We start from the raw sequence: 17,177 nt of genomic DNA, 5'->3' as shown, positions 1-17,177 counted from the left end.
CATATAGAAAATACTGTTCCTGGCCATGTTTTTTCTTAACTATATAAGTTAAAAAGGCAGTAAAAGTAAAGTTACATTGACTAACAACAGAAATACTTCTAATTACTCACAATAAAGAAGAACAACAGAAATATTTCTAATTACAATAAGGAAGCACATCATTCTAAGAGAAAATACAACTTAAGTTCAGAGGCCATGTGCCATGGCTCATGCCTGTAACCCCATCACTTTAGGAGGCTGAGAGGGAAGGATCACTTGAGCTTAAGAGTCTGACACCAGCCTGGGCAACAAAGCAAGACCTCATCTCTACCAAAAAATCAAAAAAATTAGCCGGGCATGGTGGTGCGTGCCTTTAGTCCCAGCTGCTAGAGAGGCTGAGGTGAGAGGATCACTTGAACCCAGGAGATCAAGGCTGCAATGAGCTATAATTGCACCAATGCACTCCAGCCCAGGCAACAGGACGAGACACTGTCTCAAAAAAAAAAAAAAGTTCAAGTTATACAGAACAAAAAAGACATGATTATACACTGTTCCACCTTTAAGATATGACACTGGCACACTTTCCTTCCAAGACACAGAAACGGCTATGCCAACTAACTGCAAGGGGTCAGAGGTAACCATATCATTTGAACCTCAACGTTATGAGACGTCAGAAGGAGACTTGCTTTCTTCTCACAACAGAACTCTTAATGAGCCTAAGAAGAAACTCATCTTACCCATAGATTTTAATATTTTAACTGTATTATCAAAAACAAATGCACACAATATTCTGCAAATAATACAAATGACCCAATTTAATACTAAGAACTTTAGTTCCTCTGATTCAGCAACAGGCTGAATATCCCAAAAAGAATGCTATTCCATAAATGAAAAAGAAGAAAAATCCACAATGAAAGGCCATCATGAAAAGAGGCAGGAGAAATAAAGCACTGACACAACTTGAAAGGCATCGCTTTGCTTCCGCTTCCCTGCACGAGGGAATAGCTGGGACCCAGTTAGCCTTCCCACTGCAAACAAAGATAAAAACAGACTTAAAAAAAGAAAATTTCTATTTTCAGAAATTAGACAATGGACAGGACAGAAGGACTATGACTCCTAAGAGACAGAAAACAAAGTGAGTCCATGGCAGCCCTGGCTTTTTTCCCCTAGAGATCCTAGGAGTAAAATGGAGGAGACTTAAGCCTACAGGGCAAAAGGGGGAAGACCAAACAGAGTGCCAGGTACAGAACTCTGCTACCAAAATCAACAATGAGATTGGAAATTTTAAATTGAGAAACAGTGGGGAAAAAAAACGAAAGACCAATATCCTTCACGAACAACGACACAAGAATCTTTAACAAAGTATTCACAAATCAATTCTAGCATTATGTAAAAACTATAATACACCATGACTAAGTGGGGTGTATGTTAAGAATACAAAGTTCGGTCAACACTCAAATATCAATCAATGTAATTGCCACATTGACAGAGGAAAGGAGAAAAACCCTGTGATTCATCTCAGATGTAGAAAAAGCATTCAAAAAATGAATAGGCAAACTATAAACTAGTAGAAAATGTTTAAAACACATATCTGAAAAAGGACTTGCATCCAGAAAAAAACTCTCTTACTATTCAGTTATAAAAAGCAAAACAACCCAGTTATTTTTAAAAGATAAAAATAAGAGGAAAGGGGCAAAAAGAATGGAAGAGGCACTCCACAAAGGAAAATACATGAATGGCCAATAAGCACAACAAAAAACTGCCCAAAATCATTAGGCATCAAGCACGTGCAAACTGAAACTATAAGTCACATCTACATACTAACTGTAATGGCTAAAAAACAAATACACACCTGACAATGCCAAATGTTGAAGAGGACACAAAGAGAACTGTCATATATTATTGGCCAATGTGTACAAGGGCACAACCATTTTGGAAATCTGTCTAGTACTTTCTTATAAGTTTAAATAGACATCTTCCCTATAAACCAGCAACTCTAAGTATTTATCCAAGAAAAATAAAAACCTGTCTCCATAAAAACACTTGTACAAGAATGTTTATAGACGCTTTATTCATAATACCAAAAACTGGAAACAACCCCAATGTCTATCAAGAGAGCAATAAAATGAAACAAATGATTGATACACCAACAATATGGATGAACCATTAAAACGTTATGCTGAGCATAAGAAGTTACAAAACAATATATACTGTTTAATACCATTTACATAACCTTCTGGAACAGGAATAACTCATTCACGGCAAAAAAAAAAAAAAAAAAAAACTCAAGACAAGTGGTTGCCTCCAAGGGTGCAAGGGAGTAGGGTTTTGACTGAATAAGAACATAAGGAATCTTTTTAGTATGATGGAAATGCTCTACATTTTAAGAGGTGAGGATTACACAGGTATATGTGCTTGTCAAAAGTCTTCAAACTGTTCATTTTATATCTATGTATTTCCCCATAAAAATCATGCCTCAATTTTTTTAAAAAAGTTTAAAAATCACTAAAAAGGTCCAAAAAAGCTGACTCCTAACTCCTAAGAGATAAAATATAAAAGAGAGTAAAACGAAACAAAATGAAAACCTTCAGAGTAATTCTAATTCCTGAGTTCTGGTTGATATGGTTTGGCTGTGTCCCCACCCAAATTTCATCTTGGATAGTAGCTCCCATAATCCCCATGTGTCGTGGGCGGGAGCTGGTGGGAGGTAATTAAATCATGGGGGCATCCCCTTCATATGTACATCTATCCCATTAGTTCTGTCCCTCTAGAGAACCCTAATACATGTATCCCATAGGAGAAAAAGTAAGGGAGGAGTTATATGTTAATTTGCCCAGATAATACATCCTGTTGGTTCTTCTATTTAACCAAAACATATTCTTCACATGTATCAAGTAATTTTGAAGAAGGGGAGTAACAAATGTTGGTAAGCAAAAAGGTACATAATTGACTTAAAAAACGGTAAAATGTCTTCTAGTTCGCCAACATATAAATGGATCTGGCTATTAGGTATGCTTATGTCAGATAGGATGTTGCCAATCTTTACTCATTACAAACTAATTTCAACATTATTATAGCAAAAAAGGCCCAACAATCACAATAAAATAAATAATTTAATTTACTAAAATGGAAGAAAATTGGGAATAAACAGAAAAAATTGACCAAGTAGAAGTCCAGAAGCAAATGCAAAATGAAATACAATAAAATTATATTAAATTAGTATAGTCTTATAGGATATAAATATAAAAAGTATCTGTAAAAGTAGCTGAAATTTCTTAAATGAGCTGAATATTTTTATTCCACATCTGCATGCCTTTATGCTTTCCTTCATTTACCCCCGAATACCAGTGCCACTTTATTTCAAGAGAGGAACTTTTCACACTCAAGTGATTTAAAACTATAAAGCTACTTTTGTGTCTTATTAAATATTTTTTAAGTTATTAAACATGTAGTATCTTATGGTTTAATTAATTCTAGTTAATCAAAAAAGGCATTTTACAAAATACTACACCAAATCAACAGAAAAGAAACAAATTAGCTAAAATATTTCTTACCACTTTTACAACACAAGGTGCATCACTGCCAACTGACTCTGAAGAATTCATATCAGCTGTTTAAAAAAGTAAAATATTTGATATCAGAACAAGTAATATTATAAATATATTAATATTTAGGTTTGTATATCTGTAACCCTTGATAGAATACACTTCAGTTCCCAAGTATGTGTTTGAGGATATCATTACAGTACATTTCATAAATTTTAAGACTTTTATTCATGTTTTAACATATCTGAATTGAGAATGCATCTTACAATTTCTGGTTTATTCTATATGATTATCGATTACATATGGGAAACTGAGTTAAATAAGTTAAAGATTTCTTTAATTCAAAAGTACTAATGGCCTTTGATATGCTAGTGGATACTGTGAATTCCCCAGTAATACATTTCTTAAATTTAATAAACTATGAAATTCTTTTAAGAGGAGAGGAGCATCTGAAGAGTAAGAAATGAGGGGGCTAAAGTTCTAAAAAGCACTAGTTTAGGAAAAACTCACCTGAACCAATAGTTCAGGATGTTGGCACTAGAACTTTTAACTGCCATCAGAATAATTTTAATGTGGCTATCATTTTATTTCATGTAAATAAAGAAGTACAGTTGCCCCAGAATACTGAGTTAGAAATATAAGGTTGCCCATATTCATTAAACAGATATTTACCAAGTACATACTAAACGTCAGTTTCTAGGAAATAGAGATTTAGCAATGAACAGGAAAAAATCCTTACTCTTACAAAGCCACCATTTCAGTGGTAAGAGGCAGACCAGAAATAAAATACGAAGTACATTTGACAGTGTGAAGTGCTATAGAGGACAAATTAAGCAGGAAAGAAAGGTAAGCAGAGTGGCCACATGGTAAGAGGGATCTAAACCTTACTGACAAGGTGTTACTTGAGCAGTGAGAGCAGGAAGGGAATAAGCCATGTATGTATCTTAGTGAAGAGCACCCCAGGGAGAACAGCACCAAGACCCTGATCTGGACTGAGCACAGTGGCTCACACTTGTAATCCCAGCACTTTGGGAGGCCAAGGCAGGTGGATCACCTGAGGTCAGGAGTTCCGAGACCAGCCTGGCCAACAAGGTGAAACCCCGACTTTACTTAAAATACAAAAATTAGCTGGGCATGGTGGTGGCACGCACCTGTAGTCCCAGCTACTCGGGAGGCTGAGGTGGGAGAATCATTTGAACCTGAAAGGCAGAAGTAGCAGTGAGCCAAGATCATGCCACTGCACTCCAATCTGGGCAACAGAGCGAGACTCCATCTCAAAAAAAAAAAAAAAAAAAAAAGACCCTGATGTAGGAGTGTGCTTGACATGTTTGGAAAACAAGGAGGCAAAAGTAGCTGGGGGAAACAGTGAGGCAGAAGAGGAGAGACAGATCAGAAAGCAGCAGGGAACAAACACGATGGGCTTAACAGGTAACATAAAGGTTTTGGCTGTCACTATGAATAAGATGGGGAGCCACTGGAAGAGGGTTAGCAAAATCAGACTATGGTAATAAAGACTTCTTTGGGCTGCTTTGTGGAGAATGGAGTATAGGGGCAAAGGGCAGAAGCAGGCAGATCAGTTAAGAGGCTATACCAATAGTCTAAGTATATGGATTATACCTCAGTAAAGCTACTAAAAATTTTTCAAAGGCTTGGTACAAAAACAATGTAAAATAAAATATATTAAAAAAATTTGTAAAGCATCATATACAAAGATCAAGAGCCAAAGGGCAGCAAGACGGCTGAAGCACAGACTTTGAGGAGATAAAAGGGATGAAGATAAACGTTGTATAAGAAGGGACTTGTATGCCACTCTTTAAAAGTCTGGCACCTTATTTGAAGGACACTGGGGAGTCATCAGAGAGGTTTAAACAGGATGATCATATTATCTGATCAGTATACTTGGTCATAAAAGCCATACTGAAAACAATGGTGTGCAAGGTGGCAAGACTGGGACAGAGAAGATTCAGTGCTACAGTCAGAGTCCAGACAAGACATGATAATGACCTGACCAGGACAGTGGCTGCAAAGATGGAGAGAAATGAATGGATCTGAGAAGTCACCCAGGTAAAGCAATAGGACTAGAAAAGGAACTAGGATATTAGTGAAGGAATGCTCAAGAATGCCTTCCCAGTTTCTGGCTTCAAGGCTGTCATTCATTGAGACAATCCTCATGACAGGATCAGGAGATAAAAGATGATGATACAAGTTTTAGAAATGCCTGTGGAACATCTAAGTAGAGATCCCTTATAGGCCAGTGGCTACAGGCCTGGACTCAGGAAATCAAGTCCTAGGCTACAGATAAAAGACAGGGAAATCAACGGTAAAGAGACAGCAGGAGAAGCCTGATATCACTCAGAAAGAATATATAGAATAAAAAGTGAACCTAAGAAGAAAAGCCAGAGCACACAGAAGTGCCTATAAAGATGACCAAGTATAGCCAGAAAAGCAGAAAGAAAACTAGGAAAAAGGTATGCTACCATAAAAGATAATGGAAGCAATTGTATGAGAAACAAAGATAAACAGTATCAAATGCTACAGAAAAGAAAATGCAAAGAAAATTCAAAAGCAATCTTTTTAATTCATTAACAAACTGCTGACGATCTTGAATCTGGCTGTTTCAGTGTATCACAGAGACAGAGACTGGAGGCGACAATACTCAAGCAAGTCCCTCCTTTTACAGATTAGTCACCCCAACCTTACAAAAGTAAAGTTTTATTACAGAGGTCAAATCATTGCCTATTAAAAATACTATTAGATGGCACCTTTTGATGATAAATACAGATAAAACAGATGAGACACACACAGGGCAAGTTTTAACTTTGCAAAAGGTTACAAAAGCAAATTAATATAAAATGAAGAACCTATTTTTTTAGAGACAGGTTTCTATTAATACAGGATGGCATAAGTCCACATATCCTGTAGTAAAGACAGCTTATCTAATCTACCATCTCTCCTCCATCACAAGATCAAAAATATATACCTGGCTAATACAGCCACTACTCTTTAATGGTTTACAGGGATTTTTGCCATAAATCAGAGATACAGCCTAGTTCACTGGAATGGGTTTGGCTCTAAACAAAACCAGAGAATCAACATATATTTCACAAAAAGGGTGCCACTGGCCGACAGGAATCATATGCATAAAATATGATAAAGCACTAGATTTCAAGCTATGTTTCATAAAGATAGCTCCAGAAACTGCAACTGACCAAGGGCGGACCACTGCTCCTGGAGCAGGTGAAGTGGGACTCCTCTTGAGTAAGGCCAGTGATCTTTTACCTACCAGTGGTTCTCAAACTTTAACATGCATCAGAATCACCTTGAACAAACACTGCTGGGCCCTCTCCCTACAGTTTCTGATTCGTAGTCTGAGGTAAGGCTCAAAAATCTGCAGGTCTAACAAGTTCCCAAGTGACACTAATCTATGTCGTATTATTAGTATTCTGAGTAAGATATTGCTAAAAATAAAATTTTATAAACCTCCATGGTAGAAATTAATTAATTAATCTGAGATTGGAAGTAGAGTGAGAACACAGAATGGAAAAGTTAGAAAAATCAGAAGCAAATATATTTATTGGTGAAGCAGACAGCTTTAGAAGCAATCAGGTAAAATATTTTTTAAGTCCATAATTTAGTTAACCTAACATAATTTCAGGATTCCACAACGGGTCCCCAAAAATTTCAGAATAAGTATGCTAGTTATCTGCACATTTAATCAGGCCTAATATGCAGTTTCTAGGTAATTCTCCTAGTTCCAGTATGATGGCTAAGAGGGTTGCACTGAAAGAAAAAAGAAACTCACACTTGTAAAAGATTTGCAAACCTCTAAATCAGACAAACACGGAGGGAATAAATCCTACATAGGTGGAGGTGGGAGGGGAAAGATACGTACATGGGTTTCTTTGGGTCTCAAAAGAGATTAAGATTATATAAAGTATCTTAAAAATCTAAAGTCCTAGTGCTCACTAATGATAGTATTACAGCTATTTTATCCTCCTTTTCTGTTGTGACTGCATTAACAATTTCCACTCCTACGTCAGAGATGCATTTTTGCTTAATCAGAAACTATTAAGTTGACTGCAGATTATTAGGAACATCCCATAACAGCTCATAAATGAGAAACCATTTTCATAAGAAAACATATAAATCTTTGGATTGATCATTAGAAGCAGTCACACACTTACCAAGATATATACAGCCAAAGCCTCCTTGGCCAATGGGTAATCCTACTTTCCATTCCTTTTTTGCCATGTCAGTTATTATCTCTCCAACTGCAAATTGTTCTGCAAGATGTCTCTTTGCAGAGCTCTGTCTTCCAGCTTGAGCTGCTTTTACACGAGGCATTTTCACTATAACATAAAACAAAGAAACGGTCAAAATTCTAATCTTAGAAGTGTTCAAAACATTTTTCCCTAAGGAAAACTTCCGTACGGAGATGCTGTTCAAATTCCTACTTACTCCAAATATCTGTTAATTCTGACTTATAATGGCTCAAATCCTATTTGATTATCTCTTAACTTTGGAGAAGAAACAATAAAATCATATATGCAATTATTTTCAAGGAAATAATTAGGTGTAAGTCCAATGGCATAATGATCAACTACAACTAAAAATGCTATTTAATAACAACAAAGAATTGCTCTATGAAGCTGAGAGGGAAAGGTGCATCCAATTAGAACGCACATTTTATAGGAACAAAATGAAGAGTTTATTAAGGTCAATACCGATATGATAGAACACAGTGCAGAGATTGAAAACATAAGGCAACTGAACACAAGGGGAAGGGGCAAAGGTTCCCGGGACATGCTAGCAAATGCTTTACACAGGTTCCCATCCATCCTCATGACTCTGTGAAGATTACATTATCACCTCCATTTCGAGGAAACTAAGGCTCAGCAAGCTGGTAAGTGGTGGAACAACAGAAAATTGCACCAGTGACCACCTGGCTCCAAGACCTCACCAACATGCTCCACAATTATGGAAGTCACTGTGAGGAAGGAGCACAACCTTCTAGAGTGACAGGAAAAACTGTGGCTTAATCATCTGGGCAAGGCTGGTGACACCCAGAATTCCTAAGCTTTCTTTCCCATTAACTATCCTTTAGGAGATGAATCTTGATTCATTTTTCTCACTGACACATAAGTTTAACATAACATTCAGAGAAAGCAGTGTTTTATTGTGAAAAGAGTACTGACTGGAATCAAAAGACCTGGATTGCAGGTATGACACCAGCTGGTTGGGTAATCTTGATAAAGTCACTTCACACTGTGCTTCAAGTGCCCTCAGGTGTAACTCACTTCGTTGACTGAAGGAACTCAATTTGTACTAGTATGCATGTGAACATGTGTTTGTTGTGTGATTTCAAACTCTCGGTTCTATAAATATTAATCAAAAAAGATTTAAAATAAGTATTTGTTAGGTTCCACAGTTCCCTAAAAACATACTGGAGATACAGAAAAGAAAGAAGGTTAATAAGAATGATTAAGACAAGTATGCAACACTTGAAATTGCTATTCAGATGAAAGAAGTCTGTAGCTCAGTTTTGAGCTCAGTTTTGAGCCTAGACATGCTACATACATACACACTAGATTCAACTGGAATTTTTCAGCAACTCACCCACTATCACTCCAAATACACAAACTCCTTATCTGAAAATGTTCCTTATTAATTTACTGGGGACTTTTAAATTGAATTTTTTCCTATAGAATACTAATGCATCTTCGCTGTCTAAATCTTCTCTAAGTTAACAAAAACATCTTCAAAATAAATAAAAGTGTCTCTTATTTCTTCATGTCAATTAGTTCTCTTAATTAATCTGTTTTTACTCATGGTAAAATGTTGCAAAATGGAATTTCAGTGCCAACCAAGCTAGCCTAGACTCAAAACACCAAGAAAGGTTACTTCTACACCTATGGTAGTAAACCAAATAAAAGAAACAACTAAAACACATAGTATTTCCAAATATTAAAACAGATGCCCTTCTGAATTTTAACCCACTTTATCAAATCATCAGAGTAATCTCTTATTTGACTGGTTCCTTATAGTAATCAAAATAGTTTAAAATGAGTGGACAACATGTTTTTTATCTTTATATATCTCAAAATAGTGACTGGACAATCTTTTGTGTTTTTCTGAAATTCCTTTCCAGAAGTGACAAAAATATCATATTTTAAATGAAATATTCTGGCTCAGCATCTATTCAATGTAAATTGTGGTCAATAAAAAGTGATTTTCCTCCAAATAAAGCTGTTTGCTTTTATTTTTAGTTTTATTTCTGTGGCCAACTAATTGAAACTAATTGTAATAATTAATTAAGGCTTGGAATGACTTTCTTTCCTAAAAATAGTCCCACAGAACAGCGTCATCGCTGTCAGTCTCTTCAATATGCTTCTAAATCACAGCTCCTGAAGGTTAACGCTGGACATGGTGGAGGCAGCAGCACAGCTGTTTCATCTCCCTGAATTCCCCCATAAAACTGGACAGGACAACTGGATAGCAAAACTCAACACCTACGGACAACCTCTCCAACCAAATGGAGGGACAGTATCCCTTTATCTCTACAAAATTTGAGCAGGTGAAGACAGACCATGACAAACAGCAGTAAGATCTGTGTGGTATCAGCAACTGTAAAGAAGGAAGCAGAAGAAAGTATGGTGCCTCTGATAAATCTTAGGATCCAAAAATTATCAGGAGCTACTTCTTAGAAGCACACAAGACACTGTGAGAAAAGCAACTGAAAGAAGAAGGGCTCTGCCACTCCCACAGCCAGGAAGTGCAAGGGGTCCTTGGTGAGGTCTCAAGAGGCTGAAGCCTGTTGCCTCTACAACTCTCAAAACTAACCAGCCAAAGCCCCTTCTAGGTCAAAGCCTCAGGCTGAGAAGAAACTGCTAGGGATGAAGCCAAAGTGAACATCACAAGGATAATACGAAGAAAGGAAAAAGAAAGTTCAAATGAAAATGGATCTATAAGTTAGCCTCAGTATTTTGGAATACTACACAAAAACAAGTGAAGAGTGGGATCTAGAGAATGACATACACTCACCCTGAACCAGACTATCTAAAACTAATTGCATATAAGGGAAAACTGGCTGCATACGAAACTCAGCAACAAAAATGGATCAAAGCCTAGTGCCACACTAAGTTGGTATTTTTAAAGAGAAAAAAAAATCCCTTTAGAAAAGTACATAAGAAAACATGCCTCCCAAAAGGTTGATAGCTATAAATTAGTATTTCAAAACAAGCTAAAAAACACTTTATGTACAGACTAACATCAATCAGAATTAGAAAAATTCAGAAATCAGATGACAGAATAATTGAAAATGAAAGACAAAAATCAGTTTGGAAATAAAAACTACATAAGAAGGAACATAAGAGTAAATAAAACTTTTTAATGACAAGAGAAATAGAAAGTGAAAAGGAAAAAAACAAAAAAATCAAAAAGGACCAAAAAGTGTTTAAGAAAACATACACAAAAAAACCAACATACATATAACAAAGAAAATCAAAGCAAGGGAAAAGAATATTAAAAATCATTTAATTCAAGAAAACTTTCCTGAACTTCATTTAAACATAAAACTACATTTTGAAAGGTCATATCACATACATTTGAAAAATCAACCCAGAATGACCATCACCAAGATATAATTTAGTTAACAGTAAATGAAAATACTTTTTGAGCATCTGCAGATATTTTATAAGGAAAATAAAATCAAATTGTCATCACTTTAACAGCAACATTTTATGCCAGGGGGAAAAAAAGTAACATATTTAAGACTCTAAGAAAGAAAACATGAACCAAAGATTTTATACCCAGCTAAATTTCGAGCATAAAGACTGCTAAGTGTTATCAATATAGAAAACAGCAATAAGAATCTACTAGAGAAGAAGCCCAGTAGAAGGGGTCTGCCACTCCCATAGCAATATCCAAAATGACTAAAGAAATGTCAGTATCAGTGAGCAGTAAATATATACTTGTAGAACTGAGACTCAACAAGGGTTATAAAAGAGAGAAAAGAGTATATAATGGGCAAATGTACTGACACTGTAGATATAGTACAACTATCAAAAAATGGGATAACATATGCAAAAAAGGCAACTTTCCAGAAATCATATTGTGATACTTGATTTTGTTAACTAAGACTGTTGTGTGCATACATGTGGAATGATGCAAATGAGTAATTACGTGATATTATTATTCTATCATTCTCTTGTGTCCCTGAACATCAGGATTCAGATATGGAAGAAAGAGACAGAGATAAAAGATAGAACAGGTAAAGGTAAAAATGCTGTACTTGGAAATATTTTTAGTTCAGCATGTATCTTTAAAATAAACACATACACAGAAACACATCTTTGTATTTCCTAGCCCCATTCACTAAAAAGCTTAGAAACAATAATCAACCCAGCAGCAAATAGCATCCCTAGCAAACAAATTGTAGTCTTAAAATACCACTTCCCATGAAAAGAAACCAGGTTACTTAACAAAATGATTATTGCTCCTATAATTAATATTTACCAAGGGATCAAAACTGGAAATCCTCTCATACTCAATGAGCATGCCCAGTCCATTCCCACTTCCCTCTCAAAAAAAAAAAAAAAAATTAAAAGAAAACACTCCTAAGCAAAATCTGTACTTTATTTCCTGTAAACTATTAGTAACCTCTGCTCATTTTTCTTTTGAATTATTAGTCTTGCTTTTTATTTCCAGGCACATCTTATATGTTGTATATTAAACACAGTAGCTCTGTGTCTTGCGCATAAACGTTAAGAAGTCACTGAAATATACTCAGCTGCTCTGCAAGAGGCCACTATGACAGAAATATTTCTTTAAAATGTATCTAAATGAAACTCCCTCCTGTGGCTTCTAATGGAAAAAGATGTGGAGAATTCCCTCTTGCTCTTGCTGGCCCCTATAATCTCAGGTGGCCTCAGGCAACCAAAAGCCCTGTCAATCCTTAGGGCCTGCTTCAGCCAGGTATAAGCAGGGCCAATGGTAGTGTATTAATAAATATTTGTTCAATACTTATCTTTTAGCATCTTGAGAAACACAAAAGACTTAAATACAGCTGGTATACCACATACTCATATAGAGCTATTTAACACAAACTTCCTAGAAAAAAAAAATTATACTTGGTGGCAGTTATAATTTTTTTAGTGTGCTGCTGAATTCTATTTGCTAATATTTTATTTAGGAACAAGACTGATATTCAGACGAGATCGGGCACACTCAGGGTGGTATAGCCATAGACAAGACTGATATTCATAAGAATGGTCTGTAGTTTATTTTTTCTGCTACATTTATCTGTTTAAGTATCAATATTATGCTCACTTCATAATAAGATTTTGGAAGCTTTTCTTCCTTTACCACAATCTAAGGAGTTTAAGCAGCATTTGATCTATTCCTTAAGGTTTTGAAGACTTCAACTGCAAAAGTCTGACACTACAAAGTGTTGGAAAGGAGTTGGAACAAACAGAACTCTCCTACACTGTATACTGTTTCGATCATTTTGAAAATTCATTTGGCAGTACCTGCTAACCGACCCAGCAATTCAACTTCTATGCATGTACATGTCCACCCAAAGACATGTACAAGAATGATAACAGCTTTATTCACAACAGCCACAAACTGGAAACCGGTATGTCCAACAACAGGAAAATGAATATAGTAAGATGGATGGACATACCAAACACTGTGTTAAGAAAAAGCAGCACCAGACAGAAGAGTACATACTATATTCCATTTACATGAATTTCAATAATAAATCAATGGTGATACAAATCAAACAGCAGATATCACTTTGGGGACTAAGGGTCAGAAGAAATGGCTGGAGGTGGATGGTTCCTAGGGATCTGGTAGCATTCTATATCCCAATCTTGGTGTTTAAACAATTGGTTCATGTTATAGAAAGTAATCAAGAAGTATACTTATTATTTCATCCTGTTTATTTATGTAAAATTAACACAGTAAGTAAGGTACACAAATCACAAGTGTGTGATAACAGTCAGTGTCCATTCAGCAGCTAGAAAACACACAATCAATTAAAACAAGAAAATGTAACAAATAAAAAATTATTAATTTGTAAAAAGTTGTCAAGTGCTAATAGATGTAAAAGACAACTTGAAGGAATATGGAACTAGCAAATATAGGGAGCAGTTACTGTCTCCAAGGCTAAGGGAGAGTGCCCAAGAAAGGAACACTTCACTGGACAGACTGTGGCAGTGACCCACTGAGTGGTAGGGTAGTTCTCTGTAGGGCCAGTGAGCTACAGCTTATCCACAGGAATCTGCTGCCCACGAGATACTGGTGGGAGCAAGAAGCTGCCTACCAGGGTGCTAATGAAGCTTACAGGAGAGTAAGTAGAGCTGACAGCCACACCTTAAGAGATTAAGAAAAACAAACAAATGAACAAAAAACCAAGCACACGGCAACAAGAGAAGCACTTTCTCTGCTAAGTCTTGCAGTATCCCTTCCTCACCTTCTACTGACAAAATCTAACACTGTCCAGGAAAAGAAAAAATATTTAAAAGGTCTGGCTCAAGTATATAAATAGAGCAAAAAGGGGTGAATTTGGAGTTGAGAGGCAATAAATTACTAACTTGCACAAATGTAAACTGATAAAATTTTACAAACGTACATACACTTGTGCGACCACCAGACAGAGAACATTTTCATCACACCATAAAGTTCCCTAGTGCCCCTGCCTGCCAACACCTATTCCTGTTCTCCCAGACAAAGGCTTATTAATGTGCCTCTCAGGGTGTGCCCCTTTCTTTAGAGAACACAATTCTGCCAGCTTTTCTGACATCTGTGTCTCAGGTTCCCTTTCAGCATCCTCCCATACCCTGTTTGACCTTCACTGCATTTGGCAGCTCCTTATTTTCTAGTTCAGGGCTACAGAAGCTTCTCAGTTTCTCAGAATATGAAATCACTGTTTCTCAATCTCCTTGTTGCTTTTCAGGCAATTTCTTAAAGAGGAATTATTTAAAACCATAAGTCCCTGCTAAAAGAAATAAAATAATCACAAGTATTTGCTTCAGTAAGTTAGTGAGTTTTCTGAAGAACTTAAAATACTAATTAGAATTAAACAATCACTTTAATACATTATAGGTTTCTTCTAATAATGAAACCGATGCTTGTATTAAGGTTTCTATTAATGAATATACTGAAAGGCACAAACTTTAACAAAATTAAATCTTTCCACATAATTTCAGCCCCTCTGACTCTATGCAAGTCTACTTTTATAGTAGCCAATGCAACAGAGAGGTTTCAAAGAAAAAAAGTTTAGCATTACATAATCTGACCACTTCTTTTCCTTTGATATTAAATGAAATGCAGATGCAACTGAAAAGCACATCAAGATGCAAATCAATACTGCCCTTTGCTGAAATCACTCATTGGTATATTCCATATTAGCATATTCACCAAAATTTAATTGTAAACAGAGTAATTATGGTACTAAAGTTATTAAATACACAAAGCAAGCTTGGAACTATACATATTCAAATAGAATTTCAGTGGCAGATCAACTTTTATATCTGCAACAATACCCTAATTAATAGTCAGCTCTGATGATAAAATGGTCCTCTGTTTTTCAGATAACATTCCAAAAAAAGTTCTGCTATGAATATTAAAATAAAGTTTTGTGAATAGATTTTTAAAAATTTCAATAGCTATATTTATCACAATATGGTACTGTATTTAGACAACTGGCATTCTTCAAGTCCTGGATTCAAATTTGGAATTTTTTTTTAACCTTCTGCTGAAGAGAGGAAAAAGGCTTGAATGAATCACAACAATGACACTTACACTTAATGAGCTCTATGAATTCATCATACACAAACTGGAAAATTACAATGCTGAATAAAGCTCGTTATATACTGAATGACTACTCATAAATTTTCCCCAAAGAGTTCTGCATGTAAACTCCTTTAGGGGGTCATGTATTTTTATGAAATTTTCTTTTAAGTCATAAACTTCTCTGATATGTTTTACACTGTATAGAGACACTCTGATTCAAGGATAATTCTGGACAAACTGGACTCCACCATTCTATTAACATGGAACCAACATATTTTTATCTCCATTCTTCCCAGCACAAAGCCTTTTCTCTCATTTAACCTCTCCTTATACACTGATTGACATTTTCCCCATACCTAAAGACCTATCTCTTCTGAAGTCAGATATGACCTGAAGTTTCAGTAGTTTGTACCTCTTATTGCATGTGACAAATAACTTTCCCTATAAGCTTATAAGCTCCTCGTATATGAGAAATGTCTTAGTCACAATACATTGTAGTTAGCAGGAATTCACTAAATCCATAAAATTAAACAGCAAAAAAGTTTAGTATTTTTCCCCAACTACCAGATATCTAACTTTATGTTTAATATACATCACCCAACTGCAAAGGACAATGTCATTCCTCAAAAGTCCAGCAACCACCCTCTACAATGACTATGTCAAACTCTATTTATTCTTCCTCAAAACTCTAATTCCCCTTCCTAAGCCATAATTATCAACAGATGACCTACTCTAGTTAGAGAAAACAGAAACTTCAGATGGGAATTCCCTATCTTTCTAAGAGCCACACCTACAAACCACCTGCACCCACTTCAAGCCAATCCTAGCTTCCTTCTCTCCTATCACATTGAAAGAAACTATCCTCCTCCTATCAAACATCAAGTCCTTCACCTTTGCTTTGGATCCCATCCCCTCCAACCTTCTCAAGACTTACACTATTAATTAATCCTTCTCTCATATATTCAATGTCTCCCTCAACTAGATCCTTCCCATCAGCTTTTAAAAATGCTTATGGCTCTGCCATTTTAAAAAATTAATGTTTTTGGCCGGGTGCGGTGGCTCACACCTGTAATCTCAGCACTTTGGGAGGCCAAGGCGGGTGGATCACGAGGTCAGGGGATCGAGACCATCCTGGCTAACATGGTGAAATCCCATCTCTACTAAAAATACAAAAAATAAGCCAGGCGTGGTGGTGGATGCCTGTAGTCCCAGCTACTCGGGAGACTGAGGCAGGAGAATGGCGTGAACCCAGGAGGCGGAGCTTGCAGTGAGCCGAGACGGCGCCACTGCACTCCAGGCTGGGCGACAGAGCGAGACTCCGTCTCAAAAAAAAAAAAAAAAAAAAGATTAATGTTTTTAATCCCCCTCTGCTATCATCCTTTCTTTTCCCTTTCAATGCCAAATGTCTGTACTTGCCATTTCAATAATCGTCTGTACTTGCCAATATTTCCTTTCACCTACTTATCTAACTCACTCCAAGATCCGCCTTCATGATTCCTAACAACCCTCGCTGAGGTCACTAGTGACTTCCATGCTATGAAATCTAGCTGACACTGAATCATCTCATTTGCCTGCCCAGAAGCACTCAACACTGTTCATTATTTCTTTCTTGAAACATTCTCTTCCTTTTGCTTTCAAAATACAGTAGTATCCTGGATTCCAGTCTACCATTTAGGCTACTCACAGTCCTAGGCAATTTGAGGAATACAGTAAATTCTTTTTTCAAGATGAAATGAGCTTTTTCATTCAGGGAGCTTGTTCCACTTTATCATATACAGTTTTCCAGGGTTTTATCATGTTAAAAAAGCAGACCACCTACATTTCCACAGCTTACACCAAAATACAAATTTTATTATG

The 17,177-nt window shown here is 36.2% G+C and overlaps 1 protein-coding gene across 8 annotated transcripts in view; it reads right to left on the bottom strand.

Annotated features, from left to right (window-relative positions):
* VRK1 (VRK serine/threonine kinase 1) overlaps window positions 1–17,177 on the bottom strand; it is an 84,342-nt gene that overhangs the window by 40,207 nt on the left and 26,958 nt on the right. For all 8 annotated transcript variants that reach the window (XM_034938093.2, XM_034938096.2, XM_034938094.2 and 5 more), the window contains exons 2-3: window positions 7,709–7,873; window positions 3,534–3,589 (exon numbers count right to left, since the gene is read on the bottom strand). In XM_034938093.2, coding sequence (XP_034793984.1) covers window positions 3,534–3,589; window positions 7,709–7,868 — 216 coding nt within the window. In that variant the 5' untranslated portion in view covers window positions 7,869–7,873. The remainder of the gene's footprint in view (window positions 1–3,533; window positions 3,590–7,708; window positions 7,874–17,177) is intronic.

The sequence above is a fragment of the Pan paniscus genome, chromosome 15 (genome assembly GCF_029289425.2).
Source record: "Pan paniscus chromosome 15, NHGRI_mPanPan1-v2.0_pri, whole genome shotgun sequence".
Classification (NCBI taxonomy): domain Eukaryota; kingdom Metazoa; phylum Chordata; class Mammalia; order Primates; family Hominidae; genus Pan; species Pan paniscus.
This window is presented reverse-complemented; position numbering and strand designations above follow the sequence as displayed.